Source organism: Dermacentor albipictus, chromosome 5 (assembly GCF_038994185.2).
Source record: "Dermacentor albipictus isolate Rhodes 1998 colony chromosome 5, USDA_Dalb.pri_finalv2, whole genome shotgun sequence".
In the NCBI taxonomy this organism is placed as follows: Eukaryota; Metazoa; Arthropoda; class Arachnida; order Ixodida; family Ixodidae; genus Dermacentor; species Dermacentor albipictus.
The window spans coordinates 81,656,516-81,676,550 of NC_091825.1; the positions used below are offsets into that span (position 1 = coordinate 81,656,516).

The 20,035-nt window shown below is 45.6% G+C and overlaps 1 protein-coding gene across 1 annotated transcript in view; it reads right to left on the reverse strand.

Moving 5' to 3' along the window:
• The window catches only part of Rme-8 (receptor mediated endocytosis 8), a 168,592-nt gene that overhangs the window by 91,642 nt on the left and 56,915 nt on the right, over window positions 1-20,035 (reverse strand). Inside the window, exons 16-19 of the mRNA XM_065442886.2 lie at window positions 11,680-11,970; window positions 7,619-7,864; window positions 1,535-1,758; window positions 732-891 (exon numbers count right to left, since the gene is read on the reverse strand). Of these exons, the coding sequence (XP_065298958.2) occupies window positions 732-891; window positions 1,535-1,758; window positions 7,619-7,864; window positions 11,680-11,970 (921 nt within the window). The remainder of the gene's footprint in view (window positions 1-731; window positions 892-1,534; window positions 1,759-7,618; window positions 7,865-11,679; window positions 11,971-20,035) is intronic.

Below are 20,035 nucleotides of genomic sequence, written 5' to 3' on the forward strand. Positions count from 1 at the left end.
TGTATATTGTATCTTACCCATTCATTGCATTTAAAGAATAATAAACTGAATCAAACTGAAAGGGCATCAATTGTACCTTGTAGTGTAGTTTTAGCGGGTGGCAGGAGATGGTACCAGTTACGCAAAATATTGGCAACAGCATGCAAATAATCTCTGTTGGAGATCGGCAATTTTTACTTGCACCCATTTTCCTGTCTTTCATTAGTTCCAACTAGCAGTAACTTCTTTCACCTCGGTGCTGTGAACCAGAACCACTGCTTTGTCAGGAAATGCTGATCTTAATGATGATGATGATCATTAGCCTAACATACGTCGATCTCCAAGACAAAGGCCCTTCTCAGTGATCTTCAATTACCCATCTTGTGCTGGCTCACTCAGTTTTATGCTTACCAATTTCCTCAATTTTCTTAGTGGTTGCGCTCTTCAGGTGTCCATGACAAAGTTGGCTTGAGTGTCCACTTTTGGAAGTGAAGGCCACTGGTTTTCCCACCTGAAGCATGTTCTTTTTCTCAATCGCTTTATTATATTGTTTGCGTGACTACAGAATACAGATAATTAGTGGGAAGTTACTACACCAGCCCATGGCGACGGCCTGTGCCGCAAATGCAACGAAACAGCCTCATAAACGCTATTTAACAAATATCTATTGTTGCCCATAGTCACTCCAAGGGTAAGAAACATGCTCCATAACAGACATTCGGGAAGGTCCAGTTGTACACTGGAAACCTTGCCTTGTCCAGTTTGCTGAGTATGTGCTTGGTGTCATTGAATGGTCCTATGTCCATGTAGTGCCGGCCATAGACAAGCGCCATGGCTTGAAGACACTGGCAGCGTCGTGTTGCATCTGACGCCAAGAGGAAGGCGTGGTACAAGTCGTTGAAGAACTCAGACCTGAAGAAAGAAGCACATTTCATTGTCATCACATCTGTTGCACTATGCATAATGAACAGAGTTAACTGTTAGGGTAGCCAGCCAATCACTCTCAGCCAATAAATTTTTTTTTGAAATTTATGTAAAAGATTTCAGATGCAATTAACCCTTTCAGGCTCTGTGTGCACAATCGTGTACACCAAGATAATGCATGAACAGTAAAAGCATTGATGAAAGTAAATATTTTTAAAATGTGTCGTGCACATGTTGAAACACTTCCGAGTGGAATGTTACTTCAAGTTTGAATAACGTGCAAAATGTTTTAGTAAAATGATGGGGAAGGTAGATGGATGAAAAAATTTCCGCAAAATATGTTTTCCTTTCTGTTGATTATGCTTATTCTTGGTGTGGTTTACACATTTAGCTAGAAAATAAACACTTTTCTGTGTATCTATAGGCCGCATGATTAAAGGGTTAAAGAAATATAATATTCTCCGGAGTGCTTAAAGTGTTTTTATACAAGGAAGCTCTCGATATAACAAAATTCTCAGGCTCCATTCACTTCAGTAAATCGTTAACTGTGCATACTTTTCTTCTGAGCGACACCAAAAGCAGTATCCGATCACGAAACCAGCAGAGGACAAAAAAGAAAGTGGCTCCTCACGAGCGGCGGATGTAGGATGCCGAGGCACCGTCAGCCGGCTGGTCGTCCTCGAGAAGCAGGCGCAGGAAGTAGTCCCCTACACGCACTTCCTCCTGCAGGCTTGGGTAGAGCACCTCAAACTCCCAGTGGTTCCAGGCCACGGGCAGGCCGGCACCACACACCAACCGGTCTTGGCAGAAGCTACGCAACTCTGCCTCCAGCGCATCCCGCAGTTCCTCCCGAGTCTGCGTACACGTGTGCACGTGCATGGGGTTTCATTTTGTGGCGTAATGAACGTGACACACATACATACCAAAAAAAAACTTTTTTTTGTGGTCACCTAAATACAATGATCTCCTGGCTCATATTGTGAATGCAGAAGCTAGCAAATCGTGTTCAGCTTTTTCAAATTACTTTAAACGGGACCAGCTGTGCCTAGCTATACTACAGTCAGACATATTTTTTGGATACCAGATTTTTCAAGATATTCAATTATTTTAACTTCCTTGCACGCTCCTGGCAAGGGGCGCATGACTCCGGCACAGCTGCAATCATTAAGTCACCATGGGAATGATGATTAGTACATGTATTTGTCTGATCTTTTTGTTTGTGGCCTCGGACATTCTTGTGGCTTTGTTTACTACCCTTTTATCTGCCTTCATTGAGCCGAGTATATAAAAGATCTATACTGTGCTAAATGTAGAAGCTAATAAGACTTAAAATACATAATCACTGTCAACTGCAGCAATTCTGCCTCTTGAGGCATGCATCCGTGGCCAAATTGAAACGTGTCAGAGCGTCTCAACACGCTGGGTTTGCCCGAAGACAATTCACAAGGAAGTTTTATTCTGCCTGTCGAAGCGTCCATCCATGGCATAGTGGTCACAATATCAGGCCTCTATGCTAAAGGTCCTCTGGTCAAATCTACTAGCCATCAGAAAGTTTTATTTGTATTTATTTATTAATGTGCTACGAAATATTTGTTGGAAATGTATAATTTGCAAGGCCGTAATGCCATTCGAAGCCATAAGGCCAAAGTTTAGGCAAATCCATTTGCTAACCATCATTCCTGCGATGGTTAACCATCTAGCTTGAAACTCCCGTAGACAATACGGCCAGAGTTGCCTCTGGTAATTATTGTAGGGAGCTATGCTGTAGACAACATTTGATGTGGGGTGTAAGATGATGTGTATAAGTTGCACCGATGGCCACACATATGAAGCGAGCTTTGGATTTATTGGCAATAAGCCAGCAACCAATACACTTACCAGCTTTGCATGTGCACTCATGAAATGTGCAATGGACCGTACAGAGGACATGTAGTGGTTCATAGGCAGCATTAATGTAGGCACTTGTGAATACTTGAACATCAAAGAATCAAATTGGATAGTAAATGTTCGAATAATTCTATTTGCGAATCAAACAGCTACTTTTCGATATTTTTAATCAGTATGTGTGGTGAAACACCTAGAGTGGTTGGTGCCTGCGTGCAGCCTGTCACAGTGTGCGGTCAGTCAGTACAAGGTTCGTTAGGCAGCAGGACCGGTCGGAATAATAATGTGAACAGAGGGAATAGTGAAAAAAGTATAGCATATTTAAAAAAGCGCGAAAGCATGTGTGATTACCGAGCGGATTAGGCACCGGTAGGCATGCAGATCGTATCGGATACATGTGTTCACACAGACGTATTCACACAGTTTGAAGCTTCCTATCCACACACGAGTTTAATCATCAGACAAAACTGGCACATATGCCTCTGACACGGTTGCCAGTGAACCTGAATGCTGGTTGAACAGCCATCAATTTAATCTATACAGGCCATTAAGCCTAATTGGTGCTGCTTTGTCTCGCCAAACAACTGCGAGCAAAGTTACAGTTTGGTGCCAAATTGACAGAGACCTATTTGCAGCAGCCACCCAATATCAGGAAAGCCGACAAAGGGTCTCACCAATGAAAGGAAGTGTATGTGATGGCACCAACATTGTTCACAGCCGCCGTTTTTGCGACGCACCAACTCTTATTCCCGACAAAAAAGCCATCGGCTTTTTTTAAAGCTTAGAATAACCAGGCCCAAGACTTTAGAGCTTCAAGTTTACGCTATGGGAGCCAAAGTATCACGTGAACAGTGCACTGACCACCCAGCTGCAGACACCTGCACAGACAGCAGAGGGACCAGGAAAAAGGGGTGCATGAAGGTTGCCATGGCCCTCCCAATGAAAAGGCCCCTGTTCTTTACCGTCGTGTGTGACCACAGTTGACCCGTGCAGCACCAATGATGGCTACACACGACGCAGTGATCAAGTCGCGTGATGCGGGTTCCACACTTGCGCTCATCGCTAGACTGACCTTGATGAACTGACAATAACCAGTAACACCCGTCTGCCCATAAAGCTAGAAAAAAAAAAACATCTTCTGTACTTTGGAAGAAACCTGGAAAAGTTTCTACGCGATAAAGGAGTGCCATAACACAGAGTTACACTATTAAACTTAAAGTCTCGTAAGATATTCAGTAGAACATAACTTCACCACTACTGCTTCAGCGGGTGAAAAGCCACTTCATTCTATTCAACACATAATTTATTGACTAAAAAAATTTTTTCCAGACGTTCACATAGAAATGTGCTGTGACCTGTGCTGGCATACTAATGTGGTGTACCTTTTAGTAGACCATACTGTAAATCTTGATTACTAGACACCTAAGTCACTGATAGCTCGCAACATTCTTGCTAAGCAATGCTACTAGACTCCTGAGTATGTGCATCACCGTGATTTCTTGCACAAAATTTACAAGCATTAAATTTAGTGATAAATATTTTTATATTTGATTCAATGTTCATTTTTTTTTTATGCAATATTGGGTCATTCCATGCCAAACATCCCAGACTGGTACTGTTTGGTACTGTTTGCCTCTGTAAGCTAATTTTTCAAGAAAAAGATTTTTGTGCCTCTTACATCGATTAAATGTAGCCACGGTGGGTGCAACCTAAGTTGAAAAAGAACACTCACAAATATACAATACTACATGAAGCACCTTAAGAATCTTCTGGTTGCTAGTAAAAGAATTGCACTTCCTTATTTCCAACCATTGGCAGCTGCTACTTTGTCTCACAGTGTGCTTTGTGTTGAAGATAACAGCAATTCTGCACCAATTCATACTATTTTTTACCAAATTCTACAAGCTTTCCAGACACAATACAAGTGTATCACTTGGTTGGATAGTTGGCAGTAAGTGTGTAATTCGATGGACAAGTAGTTTTGAAGTGGAAGAGGCGCAAGCATTGAAAAATGTGCAATATGCCACACGTTCAGTCAGATGTAGATTGCTGATGCTGTCCAAGTAAAAATGCATGCTTAAGTTCATTTGGAAGGGTGTCCAGAGAGATTCATTTCTGAAAGTTTAATCAGATTACTTTTTGCTTTATGCGAGAAAAAAAATTTTGTTGAGTGTCTGCTGCATTGCTGAGTGCTGGACTATAAGTCCACTTCACTGCACTACGCACTTCTCAACTGCATCCCTATCCAGCTAAGTGATGCAGTAGTATTGTGTCTGGAAAACTTGTAGAATTTTGTAAATAGTCAAAATTGATGCAAAATCACTGTATTGCTTCACCACAAAGCACACTGTAAGACAAAGTAGCGGCCGCCAATAGGAGACAATAAGAAAGTGCAATTAATTAAGCAACCAGCAGATATTTAAAGCAGTCTGCATAGTATCGTATTCTTTAGAGGTTCTTTTCACAACCCAAGTTTCGTCCACCACAGAAACATTCAAATAGCTGCAAGAGACAGCAAAAAAAATGTTCTAGTAAAAATAATAGTTTTTATGTAGTTTACGTAGGCAAATAGCACACCAAAACAATTGACCACACTTTTTTAGATTAGAATCGGAGAAGCTCGAGCACAATGTCTGGGATGTATGGCACGGCATGACCCTATTTGATTTGAAATCTACTATTCAGTATTCACACACCCTTGGTATACAGTGCTGCTACGGGAGTGGTAACAATAGAAATTATATGTAAATAAATTTCCATTCTGCAAATGAAAATTTGTTGATTTCATCTTTATTTTATTGCCAGAACCAGTGGCATGCTACATTACCTTGCTAATAGATAGTGTGCGCATTTCAATTTCTACTTTGTTTAAAAGCTCTAATGTCATTTTTATGTTATTTTTCTACTTCGAACCCATCAAAAGTGAGTGCACATTTGATTCGGGGCATGTAAGGATCAGACAAATACTTAGTTCATCTTCCTTTCTGTTGTGCCATCCTTTACACTGTACTTCAAAATAGTTCTCATGTCAAAATACCCAGTAGCCCAACATTCCACTCTTAAAATCAGCATTGTATTTTGGCATTTTAGAGCCCAGCTCTTAGGCGGCCATTCCTGCGGTCAGCATCAGTGTTTCTCGTAACTGCCTGAACGAGCACAGCGAAGGATGAAAGGGCGAATGTGGAGCGCAGAGTAGCACTCATCGTCTGTTCACCGATGATGCCACCAATACCATATATGGAAACAAAGCGCCGCATAAGAAGGACTGCCTGCAGCGGCTGTTGTGAATCGCGCCCACACATTACCCATTCGCTGCCTCTCGCAATCTCATGATTAGCGAGGCAGTCACGCCACACTTCACTCCGTTTGCAATGTGCCAGATGAGACAGATTGTCTGCACCAGCCAATATATCACGAAATGAAAACACAGAGAGCTGCGCTCAAACTTTGCATTAGGGAGTATTGTAATCGAAGGTAAATTTTTTTCTTCTGTCTCTTGTTTAAATTGACCTGCTAGGTAATCTGCTCAATTTAGTCAGCCCCATCCAGGTCAAATTAATGGAAGTCAACTGTATTTTATTGTGGTAGCAATTACATGGGCACTCCAGGCCAATTTTCGTCGTCATTGTTACAGTCGGCCTTGTTATGATGTTCTGCATAAAGTCCTTGGGTGATAAGATCACGAGAGTGCACCTTATGCTGTAGGCGCAGGGGTAAGCAGTTGAGATGGGGCCGAGAAGGATAGTGGCTTGATGTTGCGCGCACAAGGAAGAAAAGTAGGGAGGATCCACACCGTCTTCTCACATGCGCAAGGGGGGTGTCGGGAGACGTGTGCACATTAGCAGGGAAGGGAGGAGGCACATTAGCATGCTTCTTTTCTACTTCGGCTGCCCATGGTGCATCTGAGCACAGCTGCGCGCCCTATCTTGGTAGTACAGTGGAATCTCGTTAAATAGAAGTCACTTAAACGGAAGTGCCGCTTAAACAGAACACCATCCTCATGTTTGGTTGGTTTTGTATTCATGCAATACTCTCTGCAAAGTCTCTCAGTAAATGGAACTCCTGATAAACGGAACCAACTTCTTCGGTCCCTTGAAGTTCTGTTTAAAGAGAGTCTACTGTAATCCGCAGTGGGTGATGAGGGGAGGAAGCTCTAGATGGCTGATGGCTTTGCGTGCACTGTGTTCTCTCAGGCCTAGTTCACATTGAAGCAAGCGCCGGCACGAAAGGCGATTCCCTCACCACTGCTGCTGCTCATCATCACATTGTCCTTACAGCGAGTGTCTGCAGTCATCAAATGAGATGTGTTCATGTTTGCCTTGGCATGCGTCAGGAAAATATCAAGAAAATAGCATCCACATTCTCATCCTTTGTCCTTATCCTGTACATGCTGAACACCATACATAAACATGCTGAACTATCGAACCCCACGCACCAGCATTATGACTGACTGCATTTAGATGTGCCTGCCTCATTCAGCAATGACTCCAGTTACACAGGTGAAAATTGGGAGGCTGACAGGTTTGGCCTGTCGGTATCTTTTTATTCTTATCTAGGTCATCCCTCATCTGCCATGACAGCTGCACCACTGGCCTCATTATTGGTGCTGTGCCAACTTTCATCACTGAGCTTCATACAACCGCACTGCAAATCTTCCAAGTGGGGGTATATATGCTCCAGCGTAAAGGTACACATGTAGTAGAGGAGTCAAAATTTTTGTAGCTTACAGATCCCAATTTGGCCATTGCAATGTAGACCATCCCAAAAGAAGTCATCTCGGCAAAAAGGAGCAAAACTTGGCAACAACCTTGCTTCAGAACAAAATACCCACCCTGAAGTTCCAAATGAGGTCTGGTCGTGCGTGGTCCTGGTAGAATTGGTAGTAGAACATGGGCCAGTTGGCTTCAACACGGACACGCTGGCGTCGCTTGCGGAGGACAACAGGCCGCACCGTGTCATTGGCATTTGAAGGCGGTGCTGTCCGCTGCCTCCAGTGCTGGAGGAACTTGTCCACCTGTCGCTCAACTGCTTTCCATTGCTGTGCAGCCCGCGAGGGTGCCCTGCTACTCGAATGGTCCTATTTGCGTGAACAGAAATGCAATATCATGGAGACATGCAAATAAAATCTGCTGATTAATTGAAACCTTCGTGTCATCAATCAGGTGACAAGTATGCGGAGTACAGTAAAACCTTGCCACAACATAGTTGGCAGGAAACGTGGATCAGGTACGCACTAAGTGATGTACTAATTAACTCACAATTGCGGATGAACGAGTGTAGACTTACCACTAAAAGAAAAAAACATGTTAATTCTCACTAAAACAGACATTCAGACAAGCTTCGTTTGCAAGCAAGCAGCAAGAAATCTGATTTTCACTTGCTGCCACGGCGGTCTTGCAGCAACAATGGCATCTTCAAACTCAACAAGGGCGCGAGCCAGTTTCTCCATCAGGCCCCACTGCGAACACCCTCATGATGGTCAACGAACTAGCCACGTCGGATACAGAAAGGCCATCATTCATGTCAACATCTGTGACAACGATGTGGAAGTGCTAGAAGCTATGGAAGCAGAAAAAACATCATGGCTACTATGTTATGATGTCAGTATCGATGGTGATTGCAGTCCAGGAAAGGTCCACGCATTGCAGTTTTGCTATATATATAGTTTGAATGCACAACATGTCACCAATTTCACGCTAGTACGCACTGGCAAATGGAGTAAATACTACGCACTAGCCGTTTGGCATGCATTAAGCGACTACGGCTTAAACGGTCCATCACTTATTAAGTGGGCATGTATTAATGAGGTTCTACTGTATAACCAGCCTTTCCATATATGGCTTTCACATATGAAAATGTGCTACATTCAGTATAGATACCAGCAGTCATGGACATATTACGTAGTGAAGGACTAGAAGAAGCATGCATCAATACTTTAGGAAAATATCTACTAAAATTACACAGCTACTTTCATCTTATAAGTGGGAAAATGCCCACTGAAGACGGGTGTCAAGCAAGGGGACACTGCATGCTTGGTATAAGCATTGAGGCTATTAGACTGGAAAGGATTATGTGTGAGAATCGATGGGGAACACAGCAGCTGAGCCTCAAGGGAAGGGTCTCAGGTTTTAACTCGCATATTCATGCGAAATATAAAATAAATTTTGTCCCTTAAAAAACATAACACCAAACAAAAGAGAAGCCATAAAAAACAAGAACTTCATTTGTCATTACTTGAAAGATTACCTAGGTAGCCTAAACAACCTTCTTCCAACAGCCATTCCATATTCTTAAAATGCTTGCAAGATTGATCTAAGGTACGGCACTGACTTGCTTCCAGATGCTTACAAATGCTTAGAGATTATTCTATGGCACTGACTTTTTTTGTTGTAACTCGGGGACTGAAGATGGTGAAATACTTGCTTGAATTAGTTCAAATCAAACTGCACCAAATTGCGGCCAAAAGAACCAATATGCTGAGAAATGTCAAAAATCTTAAAGAGATCACGGAACAATCATGAACACTCTCAACTGATTCCAACAATGGACAAAGCCCTTGAGGAATTTACTTGCTGCAACCTGCTGACTATGAACAGCCATGGTACAAATCACTATCTGCTACATCTTAGTGTAGATGTATATACCTCTTTTTCCCCCCCTCCCCCCACCATGGAGGGGTCAGGGGAAAGGCAGGAGGAGGGGGGTGCTTTAAAAACTTTTTCTTGAAACTCAAGCAACTTAACGAATGTGTGCACCTCTCAAGAAATATATTTGAGAAATAATTTTAAACAGAACCTGAAATATAAAAGAAGATATAGCGAGAGCCATGTTTATTTTCCCCATCAACCCTCAAGTCAAACATAACTCTCAGCTAGGGCAGGGCAAGGCAGGGCCAATAAGCCAATAGCAGTAACCTGCCTATTGCTCCTTTTTAATGGAAGAGCACCCTTTGCCTACCCCCCCCCTATGACCTGGCTGGGCATGTGGCACGACTTCTCGACATTCTGAATTCTGTGTCACATCTAGTGCATGATAATGGCAGCAGGTTTCCCAGTTTCGCTATCAAAAATGCTCACTTTTGTAAGATTTTTTGTGATGCGTCCACTCATATTTCCAATGTAAGACTTCAAAAGCCCTGCTCTATCACTACACTACCTTAAACAAGGCTTCTTACAAGGAACTAAACTTGACTGAAGTTAGCCTTTAAGGGTGTCAGGTGCTTCGGGCATTTCCAACGCCAGAGGTTTTCCCAAAGTGCAACAAATTCTATTTCTGTTAAGTAGCACCGTAGTGGGCTTTAAATTAAAATGCCATTTATTGGCGATCTGTTGCTGAACATCTTACAAAGTTTCTTCATCAGAAAATTAAAATAATTATTTTAATAAGGACAATTTTTGTACCATAATCATCATGGCCCATTCATCGCTTTCAGTGTCACTTGAATACACCTCGTAATAGAGGTGTAAAACAGAGTTCATAAGTTCTTTAATTTCTGCATTGTTAACAAAATGCATAGCTTTCTTGCACTGGTCCACCATGCCAGAAAAGAAGAGACATTAAAAACGTCGACAAATTAGCCTTATTCATCTGTTGTATAAAAAAATGGCTGTGGCTTAGGTAAGGTTAAGCCCAGGATGCGAAGCATACTAGCCTTTATTTTAGTTGTTGAACCACTGTTTAGCCTGGTGAACTGCTGTTGCTTGGCTATATTTGGTTCGGCTAGACGAAGAAACAACTCATGCATTACTTCTTCGCCTTCAAGAGTGGAACGCGACAGCGTTCCCGTCGACCCGCCAAGGGGTGTAAGACAATGGGCTACAGGGCAGCGACTACGCGCCCCGCATTGGACGCGGTGAGCGTCGAGCAAAGCAGCGTTCGGCGCGGCAACGAAATGTGCGCCTGAGCAAGAGACGCACGCCTTAGAAACAGCGCGTTTCTAAGGCAACACCGCATTCACTAGAGGCGCTTTTGTACCGCTTTGAAGCGTTGTACTCGTGGCTCAGTGGTAGCGTCTCCGTCCCACACTCCGGAGACCCTGGTTCGATTCCCACCCAGCCCGTCTTGCAAGAGTTGAGCCAAAGCCACTTCTCCTCTGTCGTGACGTCACGGTGTCACGTGATTTCATGGTCACCGCCGCGCCTGAGGAGCTGGGTTGAGCCCTCGTAATATGCTTCGCATAAAACAAACCTGCCATTAACCAACTTCTGTGTAGATAGTGCGACCAGTCAAGGGTGTTTCATGTTCATGAATAATTTTAAGAAAGACGGGGGGGATGGGGGGGGGAGGTAAAAAGTGTAACATGGCTTCACTAGGGCATGGCCTGGGGTGTGCATCAGTGCCCAGACTAGTATATCCGGGGGCAGCACCTAACCCTTTCTGGTCCAAAGAATCCTGTTCCTAGGAACGCTTTAAACGCTTTAAAGAAAATATCAGACATCAACAAAAACAAACAAATCTATTTTCATAAATGTGAGTGTCAGCAATGCTAATTTACATAATTTGTCGACTGAATAAATGTGGCTCTTCCTGAAATTTTCTGAATGTCAATGCGTTGCATCACCCCGAGGTTAGGCCTCTGACTATTTTTGGGAGCCTGCAGCCTAATGCCTTGAGCGGCACAAAAATGGTCTTCAAATAATCTGTGGCCATACTTCACATTGTTATGATTGTGAATTAAGAAACCTGAAGAACTACCTGCTGCTTAGAACACATTGAGCACTTTGCCATCCATGAGAAACACCTTTGATTCATTGCCAAGAACTCCAGTGCAAATTTTTCTCCCCCCAACTTTTGTTATTCAGATGCACATAACATAAAATTATCACTTCATATAAAAATTTGGATCAGGAAAGGCTAAAGGGTCAAGAAATTAAGTGAAACAAAGCCACTGACATTTGCCAGACGCAGGTTGTCCCTCGGGCGGGGAACTGCAGCGTCGGCAGGTGGCTTGTTAGGGTCCTCAAGGAATGCTAGCAGGCCGGGTGGGAGTATGCGCTTGAGTGCCGCCATGGCCGCTTCATGGCCAGAAACCCAGAGGCCCACAAGGTGACGACACAGTTGCCGCAGAGCCATTAGCCGGGACTCCTGCCCACCGCCATAGAGGGCACCATGCAGGTGCCTCGGAAGCGCCGCCTCAGCCAGGGCCAGCGACTGCATGCGCCGGGACGTCTCTGCGTCTCCCTCCTGCCACAAACCAAGGGGTGTGAAGGGTGGGGTGCTGACGGCTAGACACGCTGCTTCATAGTGTAACAGAGCATGAGTTAGCAAGAAGGTGACCCATACAAGGTGATGTGCGAACCCTCAACGGTTTTATTTTGCTCAAGCGTGGGACTTACATACAGAATTCGGAAGAGAAAATCTGAGGCAGTGAAAACCGAACAGCAATACAAAAATTAATAAAGAGAGTGAACTGACCAAATTGGTAGTGATTTATGTCAAGAAATGTTCGCACATAAATAGCAATGAAGTAAGGAAGAGAACCCAACGCAATGCCCGTGTTGTGTTATTTTCCCAACATCATTGTGTATGCGCTGAATATTTCGAAAAGACGAAGTGCCGCAGTTTCAAACATGACATCACTTCCCTCATCCACATGTGTGCTAAAGATGCTTTCCTTTTTGAACCCACGAAGCGTTCAAGAATTCTATTTCCTTTTTGGTTACAGCTACGAACAGCGCACTAGTGCATTTTATCAGTATGGTGCAATTCGGATGCCTGATTAATCTCTGTCTGAGCACAAGAGTACATATTAACTTTAGTTCTTTCCTAAAGCGTCATTCAGATGTGCATGCCGCACAATGCCCAGCTAGATTTCTAAGGTGTGCAACGTAGTTGCAAGAGTAATTATGCTCCCAGAGCCTCTCATTAAAGAGGCCTTGAACCATCCCTCGGGTCTGGTTAAAAAACCCATTCTGCAGATAGCATAAGCTGCTGTGAACATCTCAGTCAAATTTCACACTCGTGCACTGTGCGTAGGGCTCACAAGTGGTGTGCAAGGTGACCCTTTTCTCAAACACTCTCTTTTCAACAGAGGTGCCTTCTCCTAACCTTTATCAGGGCAGCTGGACAGTTGCCTCTTGACATCAGTGGGCAGATTCCCATAGAGCGTTACCATTGGCTGATAGTTGACATCAATCAAGACGCCTATTTCAATCAGTGCACTTCTACTGCTGTTACTGTGAATAGTCAATGCGAACAAAACAGGCTGTATTAGAGAGTGCTAGAATACAGGCTGAACTAAGTAAAAATCTGCACTTTGAATTTCGATAACCATTGCACACTTCCAAAAGAAGCCGTGGCTATCATGCTCGACTGCACCCGCCCATGTAGAAATAAAACTTTGCCCAGACTGCTTATTGGTGCCATAGCCAACAAGCCTCGCAGATTTTGGTTAGTCTTGAACACTCAACTAGCCTCTAATTCCACAAAACTTGTGCTCAAGCCACACGTATACTGTGCCTGCCGCTCCTTGTGAGTAATGGCGGTTAGCATCTACAAGGGACAGGCGCTCACGCCCTGCTGCTCCTGGCTAGATGTGCTCCACACTGAGCTGTTGATAGCACTTCAAAATGAGCAATCTGGATTCGCCTGCTATCTGTGCAGGACAAAGCCGGTCTGCACCACATAACACGGCCAGACTAGAGCATGCGTGCGTGCAATGCAGCCCTGCCATGCAATTACAGTGGCACGTAGCTGCAACAAGCCCTCTGGCCATAACGCCGTAAGTGGGGCACCACCACCGGCGCTGCCTCGCTTCTTCAGAACAGATGACGTTGAGGGCAAATAGGAACGGTAACTATTTTGCTCCTAGTATGTACGCTCGTACTGAGTCTTGTTGAAAAATTATTGCAGTATTATATTTCTGAGAAGTACTATACTCATTCCCATGCATTATCAAATTTTAAAAAAATGTGGTTCAGGGCCCTTTTAATGCATCTGCCCATTTGCCACCTACTGTTACATGACAAACGACATTGGTGATGCATTCAATTAACATGTTCTTGTGCCCGACCTCGCAGAGGCTGCTGTTCGCCACACTATTGTTAACTTTTATGTAAAGAACCAAGTTTCTACAGCACTAAAAGAACAATGTCCATTTTATGTCTTGAAGCCTTTCTTTTTTTTTTCGATCTAATGTTCATTGTGAATTAATGGTATCGCTAATTGGCTGCTCTTTGTCTACAGAACCTTCACAGTCTTATTTCTTATTTGTAGTGGTAACAGCCAGTTCAGCACCCAAACTACTCACTTTGTCAGGGAAAACTGGCAATGTGAGGGATGTAAGTATGGTCCACATAAAGGGAATACAGTCAAACCTCGATATATCGAACACGGATATATCGAATTATTGCGTATATCGAACAATTTCTATACCACATGGAAAATCGCATGCATTTTTCATTCTTTATTTCGAACGGGGCCGGATGTAAAATGGATATATCGAACTCCGCCGCCCCAGACCAAGTGCGCTCTGTTGACAGGAGGCGAGCTTTCCCGCAACACTCTCGAAGATAGCGGCGGCGCGATCGACGTTCCAGACTGCTGCGTACGACAGCTGCCAACATCGGTTGCGCCGAGGGCGCCATTTGAACGTAGCGGCGTACACACGCGGCGGCTTGGAGCCAGCACGGCCGCCTCGATCACGCGCGCACCTATGCGCGCACGGCGGGGCAAGCCGCCTCGATCACGCGCGCACACAGTTGTTCTATGCGCGCACGGCGAGGCTTGCCCCCGCCGTGCGCGCGTGATCGAGACGGCCGTGCTTAGAACCAGCACCTATGCTTAGCTTAGAACGCGCGCACCTATGCGCGCGTGATCGAGGCGGCCGTGGAGCCAGTTGGAGCTTGGAGCGCTTTGTCGGTGCTGAGCCACACATCATGTGCATTTCGGACTTCGTTGGCGGTGACGACGGCACCGGAACAGTGGCGGAGTTAACAGACGTGGAGATTGCGGCAGAAGTGACTGCCGAGCGGCCAAACGAAGACGCTGCCGAGGCTGATCCAGCAAACGCTGATGTTGCCCCGCTCCCGACTGCAACTGAGGCTGTAACTGCTTTGGCCGTTGTACGCCGCTACTGCGGCGCAATAGAAGGCACTGGACTGTCTCTTGTGAACCGTTTGGACTATGTTGAGGACGCCGTGGTCAAGCACGCGGTTGCCAATATGAAGCAGGCTACGCTGCTTCAGTACTTTCAGCGAACTAAATAAATACTTTGTTTGAGGCTTCATGTGAGTATCTATTGCGCCATGATTGGTTCATTGATTGATTTGCGCTAGTTTTTGACGCGTTTTCTACGTGATTTTATATATCGAATTCTGGCTATATCGAACTATTTTGCGATCACCGCGCTGTTCGATATATCGAGGTTCGACTGTACTCAGTTAGTACTGAACCATCAATAACCACTGAATACCTCATCACTTCAAAACTTCACTTGCCTTATTGTATCTTGCATGTGTCAGACACTTAAGAGTATGGCCTACTATATCGGTTTTTCCTTTTGCTATGCGCTTCCGATTTTTTTTTTTTATAACACTTGCAAACCCAAAAGATATAACTTGTCTTGACTAAACTTGCTCAGGCAATGAACTGAACCCAGAACAAAGACTAATTACTGTAAACAAAGTCTGAAGATTATAGCACCAAATATGTTTCACAGCTGGCAAATCAGTTATGCAGAATTCTGCAAGGTGGAGGAAGGTTCATGAAATGAAAAATTGACATCTACCCATATGTAGCATGAAGCTACAAAGGAAAGCCATGTGGGTTTCCTTTGTAGTTTCAATTTTTTTCATTTCATGTTGCATAGCAATGGCATCAATGCCATTATTTTTACACTGCCGCTGAAGAACTTCAAGTTGTAGTTCATTAGCAGAGCTAAGTGAATTAATATTCTGTATAGTTGAATGGTTACGTCTATTAGCTGTAATTTGTGTATTTATAATTTTTCAACATAAATATCCACACATTATGTGAATGTGTTTAATATGCATGTATTAGTTTAGCCATAATGAGTTCAAAATGTTATTTCAATGTGGAAAAGGGTCTCTGTTACTCTTGGTTGTGTGGCTTGGTTGTGTGATGCGCGACTTTCCCGCGTCTCCTAATATTTTTTCCTGCATAGCTCCCGTCTGCTGTAATCTGGCTTCGCCGCGTGGCTTTAGGCAGCAGTCAGTGTGCTTGCAGGGTAGTACAAGAGGTAGCGCGAATGTTGCGCTGCTAACACCACCTAACGGTGGGATTACTTGGGTGCAGAAAAGCGAAAGCTGTTCCCTTTGACTAGGGGTCGGCAATCGGTGTGGACATTTTGCACCTGCACTGATCCATGCTTCTGCAAAGTCGTGTCGCGAGGCCTACATCAGAATGAACGAACATGTTTGAACGTGCCACCGTTCGCGCGTATGGCCATGCGAACGACCAGGCGTTGGTGTACAGCACGGGGCAAAAATATTCGCTCGCTATCTGGTTGCAGTGAGTCGGACTTCCTCGATTTGTCGCGTGTCCATCAGCATGTTTTGTGGATAGCAACTCAGCTAGCAGGCATTAGTCTTTGAAAGGTGCAATGAATGCCCTTGCGACTGTTTGCACTAGTGTGTTGTCTATTCTTTGCCCCAAAAGCATGGACGAGACCACCACAACTAATGATGTCTGTGCACGTATGCTCGCACACTGATGTGCAGCTCTATTTCCTTTAATTCTTCAGTCTGTACTGGGGCTTCAGACACTCTCTGTCATGATATATGGTACGCGGGAATGGAAACATAAACATACGAAGACAGTGCGCCGTGCGGGGGCGAAGAGGACAGTGAATCTTGGCAAATACCCGCAAGAGAGTCATCATCATCATCATCGACACCGATTTGGGAGCGCCGGCAGTGGCGCCTCGAAAAAGAAAAGCGTGGCGCGAGAGTGTGGCCCGTGGCTCGTGGCATGAGCAGTGCGTGAGGTTCGGCGGTCGACGGAAAACAGCTTCCTCGCTGGGCGTCTGGCCCATAGGAGCTATCGCCGACCGCGCCAATACGCCACACCCGAAACAACACTGTCGCCCGCTGGGAGGTTCCCTCGCCCCGCTCTTCCGCTGGGCACTGGTCCAGGAGGGCTGGCGGTCCGGAACCGGGGCGCTCGAGCATTCGGGTGAGCGGCCACAGGGCTACCCCGCCAGCTGTGGACGAGACGCGACCCGGTGACTGCGGCCGGCTACCTGAGCGCCGCGAGGCGGTCCGAGCCGACCGTCCGACCCAGCTGTCCGACCCGGCCGTCCAACCCGGCTGTCCGACCCGCCGGCCGGCACTGTTGTCCGACCCCGCTGGTCACGGTTGTCCGACCCGCCGGCCGACACTGTTGTCCGACCCCGCTGGCCGGTACCAGTTCAACGAGGTCTCAGACACGGCGACACACGCTTACGCCGGAACTGTAGGCCGAACATAATCCACCGTTCCATAGATATAGTGCATGTCGCCTATGAGGCATTTTGGGACATTGTCACGTGTGTGTACCGTTATCTGTGTTGTGTACGTCAATACATGTCTGATGTGTGTTTTTGCTTTCGCGTGCTGCTTCTCCCTTTTTCTGGAGTGATCCGGCCCAATAACATCACAAACTGGCGAGCCTGCCAGGATTCACTCGTAAATACAGTGAAAGGGGGCAGTTTCGCTTGAGCGCAGACACACATTAGTAGACGGCACCATGGATTTAGAGAAAATCACCGCTATAGGACTCCAAATAGGATTGTCAGGCGCAGAACTTCGCAGATAGATTGAGGCCGAACAGGCAAAACAAAGGGACGAGAGAGCTGCGGAGCGAGAGGCAGCGAAGGAAGTTGCTGAATTAGCGCGCTTAGCTGACGAGAGGCAGCGTGAGATCCTCCAGCTAAAGCTGCAGCTTCAGGAAGGAGCTCGGAATGTGCCGGCAGCGGCTTCTGAACTTTTGACTGCGCCCAGCACCTCCTCGTCATCCCTCAATCCACAGAAGTTACTTCCTTTGTTCGACGAGAAACGCGATGACTTACACGCGTATATACAGCGATTTGAGCGCGTAGCAACAGGGCAGGACTGGCCACAAGAAAAATGGGCTCTTGCTTTGAGCATGTGTCTGACTGGGGAAGCGTTAACTGTGATTGGTCGGATGACTGCCGCCGATTCATTAGATTACCCGAAGGTAAAGAAAGCGTTGCTACAGAGATTTCAATTCACGGCTCAAGGCTACCAAGAGAAGTTTCGTAAAGCACGAGCAGTAGAGGGCGAAACTGGAAGACAGTTGGCAGCAAGAATTTCAGCCTATTTTGACCATTGGATTGAGATGGCTAATGTGCCTAAAACATATGAAGGTCTACGAGATCACATGATCTCTGAACAGTTTCTGCGTTGTTGTGAGCCAAAGCTAGTCATTTTCTTGAAGGAGCGAGAGTGCAAATCCCTTGACGAACTTGCTAGCTTGACGGATCGCTTTCTTGAAGCGCAGAACTGGACAAACCTCGGAAAGGGTCCCGATAACACAAAGGATTCTGGTGGAAAAAACATTGAAGCTCCCAGGAAACCGCAACTTATGTGCACCCTTTGTCATCGGTTTGCACATTTGGCTCCTGACTGCCATGCCCCACCTAAGCGTATGCTGAAGTGTGAGTTGTGCAACAGAACGGGACATACAGCTGAAAATTGCCGAACTCGGTACGGGGACAACAAACCAAGTTCTGCTTGTGCATTCACCGAATCTCGACCAGTCCGGACTCGTCCAGTGAAAGAATCAAAGCATCCAGGAAAGAAGATTCGCCAATCAAGTGACAGCGAGGACAAGAACCCTGGGACTGCTGTACCATTCCCCATCGACGGGATGCCAGTGGTTGAAGGCCGGCTGCTGGGAAGAAGTGTTCGTGTATTACGAGACACCGGTTGTAATACCGCAATTGTCAGACGGGAACTCGTTCCAGAGGTATATATGACGGGAAGAAAGAGGAACGTTGTTCTTCTGGATGGCTCAACAAGCTACCTGCCTGAAGCTGTCATGCCAGTGAACACGCCGTATTTTACAGGCAAGTTAACAGTGGCATGTATGGACGAGCCGCTCTACGACCTTGTTCTGGGAAATCTTCCAGGTGTCAGAGGACCATACGATCCGGACTCTGACTGGAAGCACCCCGCTGCTCCCTACGCTGAGTCGTCGCCGATAGAAATGAAGCTGAATAAGGCGCCTAGGAAGCATCAGCATGTATCGAGCGTGGCTGAAGCCAGAACTGAAGAACAAGGCAAGATTCGTCCCTTGCGCGTTCCGACAATCGTCTTACGTGACGTAACAAAAGGACAACTCATGGAAGAACAGCGGAAAGACCCGACGCTGAAACATATTTTTGCGAAAGTAAGCAAGTCGTTTAACTCGGGAAAGGGCCACAGCTACGAGTTCGTGGAAGAAAAAGGATTGTTGTATCGCCTTTACCACCGGGCCACTGGCAGAACCTTTAAGCAGGTGGTCATACCAAAAGCATTTAGATCTGGCATATTAGAAGGGGCACATGGAAACATCATAGAAGGGCATAAAGGTATCAGGAGAACAACCAATCGTATCCTACAAGAATATTATTGGCCAGATGTACACAAAGACGTAAAACGCTTTGTGAAGTCGTGCGACAAGTGCCAAAGGACAACAGCTAAAGGGAAAGTACAGGCCGCTCCACTTCCTCGTCAATGTGTGCTTGTGTGTGCGTGCAAGAATGCGACAAGTTCGTTCGGTCCTGAAGTTTTAAAAACGCCGACACAAAGGCCGCCGAAGTTGAAAAAGCACCGGAGACCAGGCCAGCGAAACCAAGCCCACAGAGGAGCACGCCAAGAACGTCAGCAACAGAGTGTTGCGTTGGAGTCTCCTTTTGCAGGAGTCTTCTTTTACTATTGACTATATGAAAGATTGTGATAATGCCGGAGCTGACTACTTGAGTAGAGTCACACGTGGTCACCTGTTCGTATATCAAAATGTGATTAGACAATGCGACCACTCAAGCGCTTAGTGTTTAGTACAGACTTGTGTGTTAGTACTTTAACTGGGCGCAACGCCCTGTGAACAGTGTGTTGTGTGCTCATATGAGCAATCGGACTAAAGTGCATGACAATTTTCCTTTTTCTTTCTTTTTTCATCCCGCGTCCATGTGTTAGAATAGTTGTAAACAACTTTCTCGAAAAGGGGGGTATTGTCATGATATATGGTACGCGGGAATGGAAACATAAACATACGAAGACAGTGCGCCGTGCGGGGGCGAAGAGGA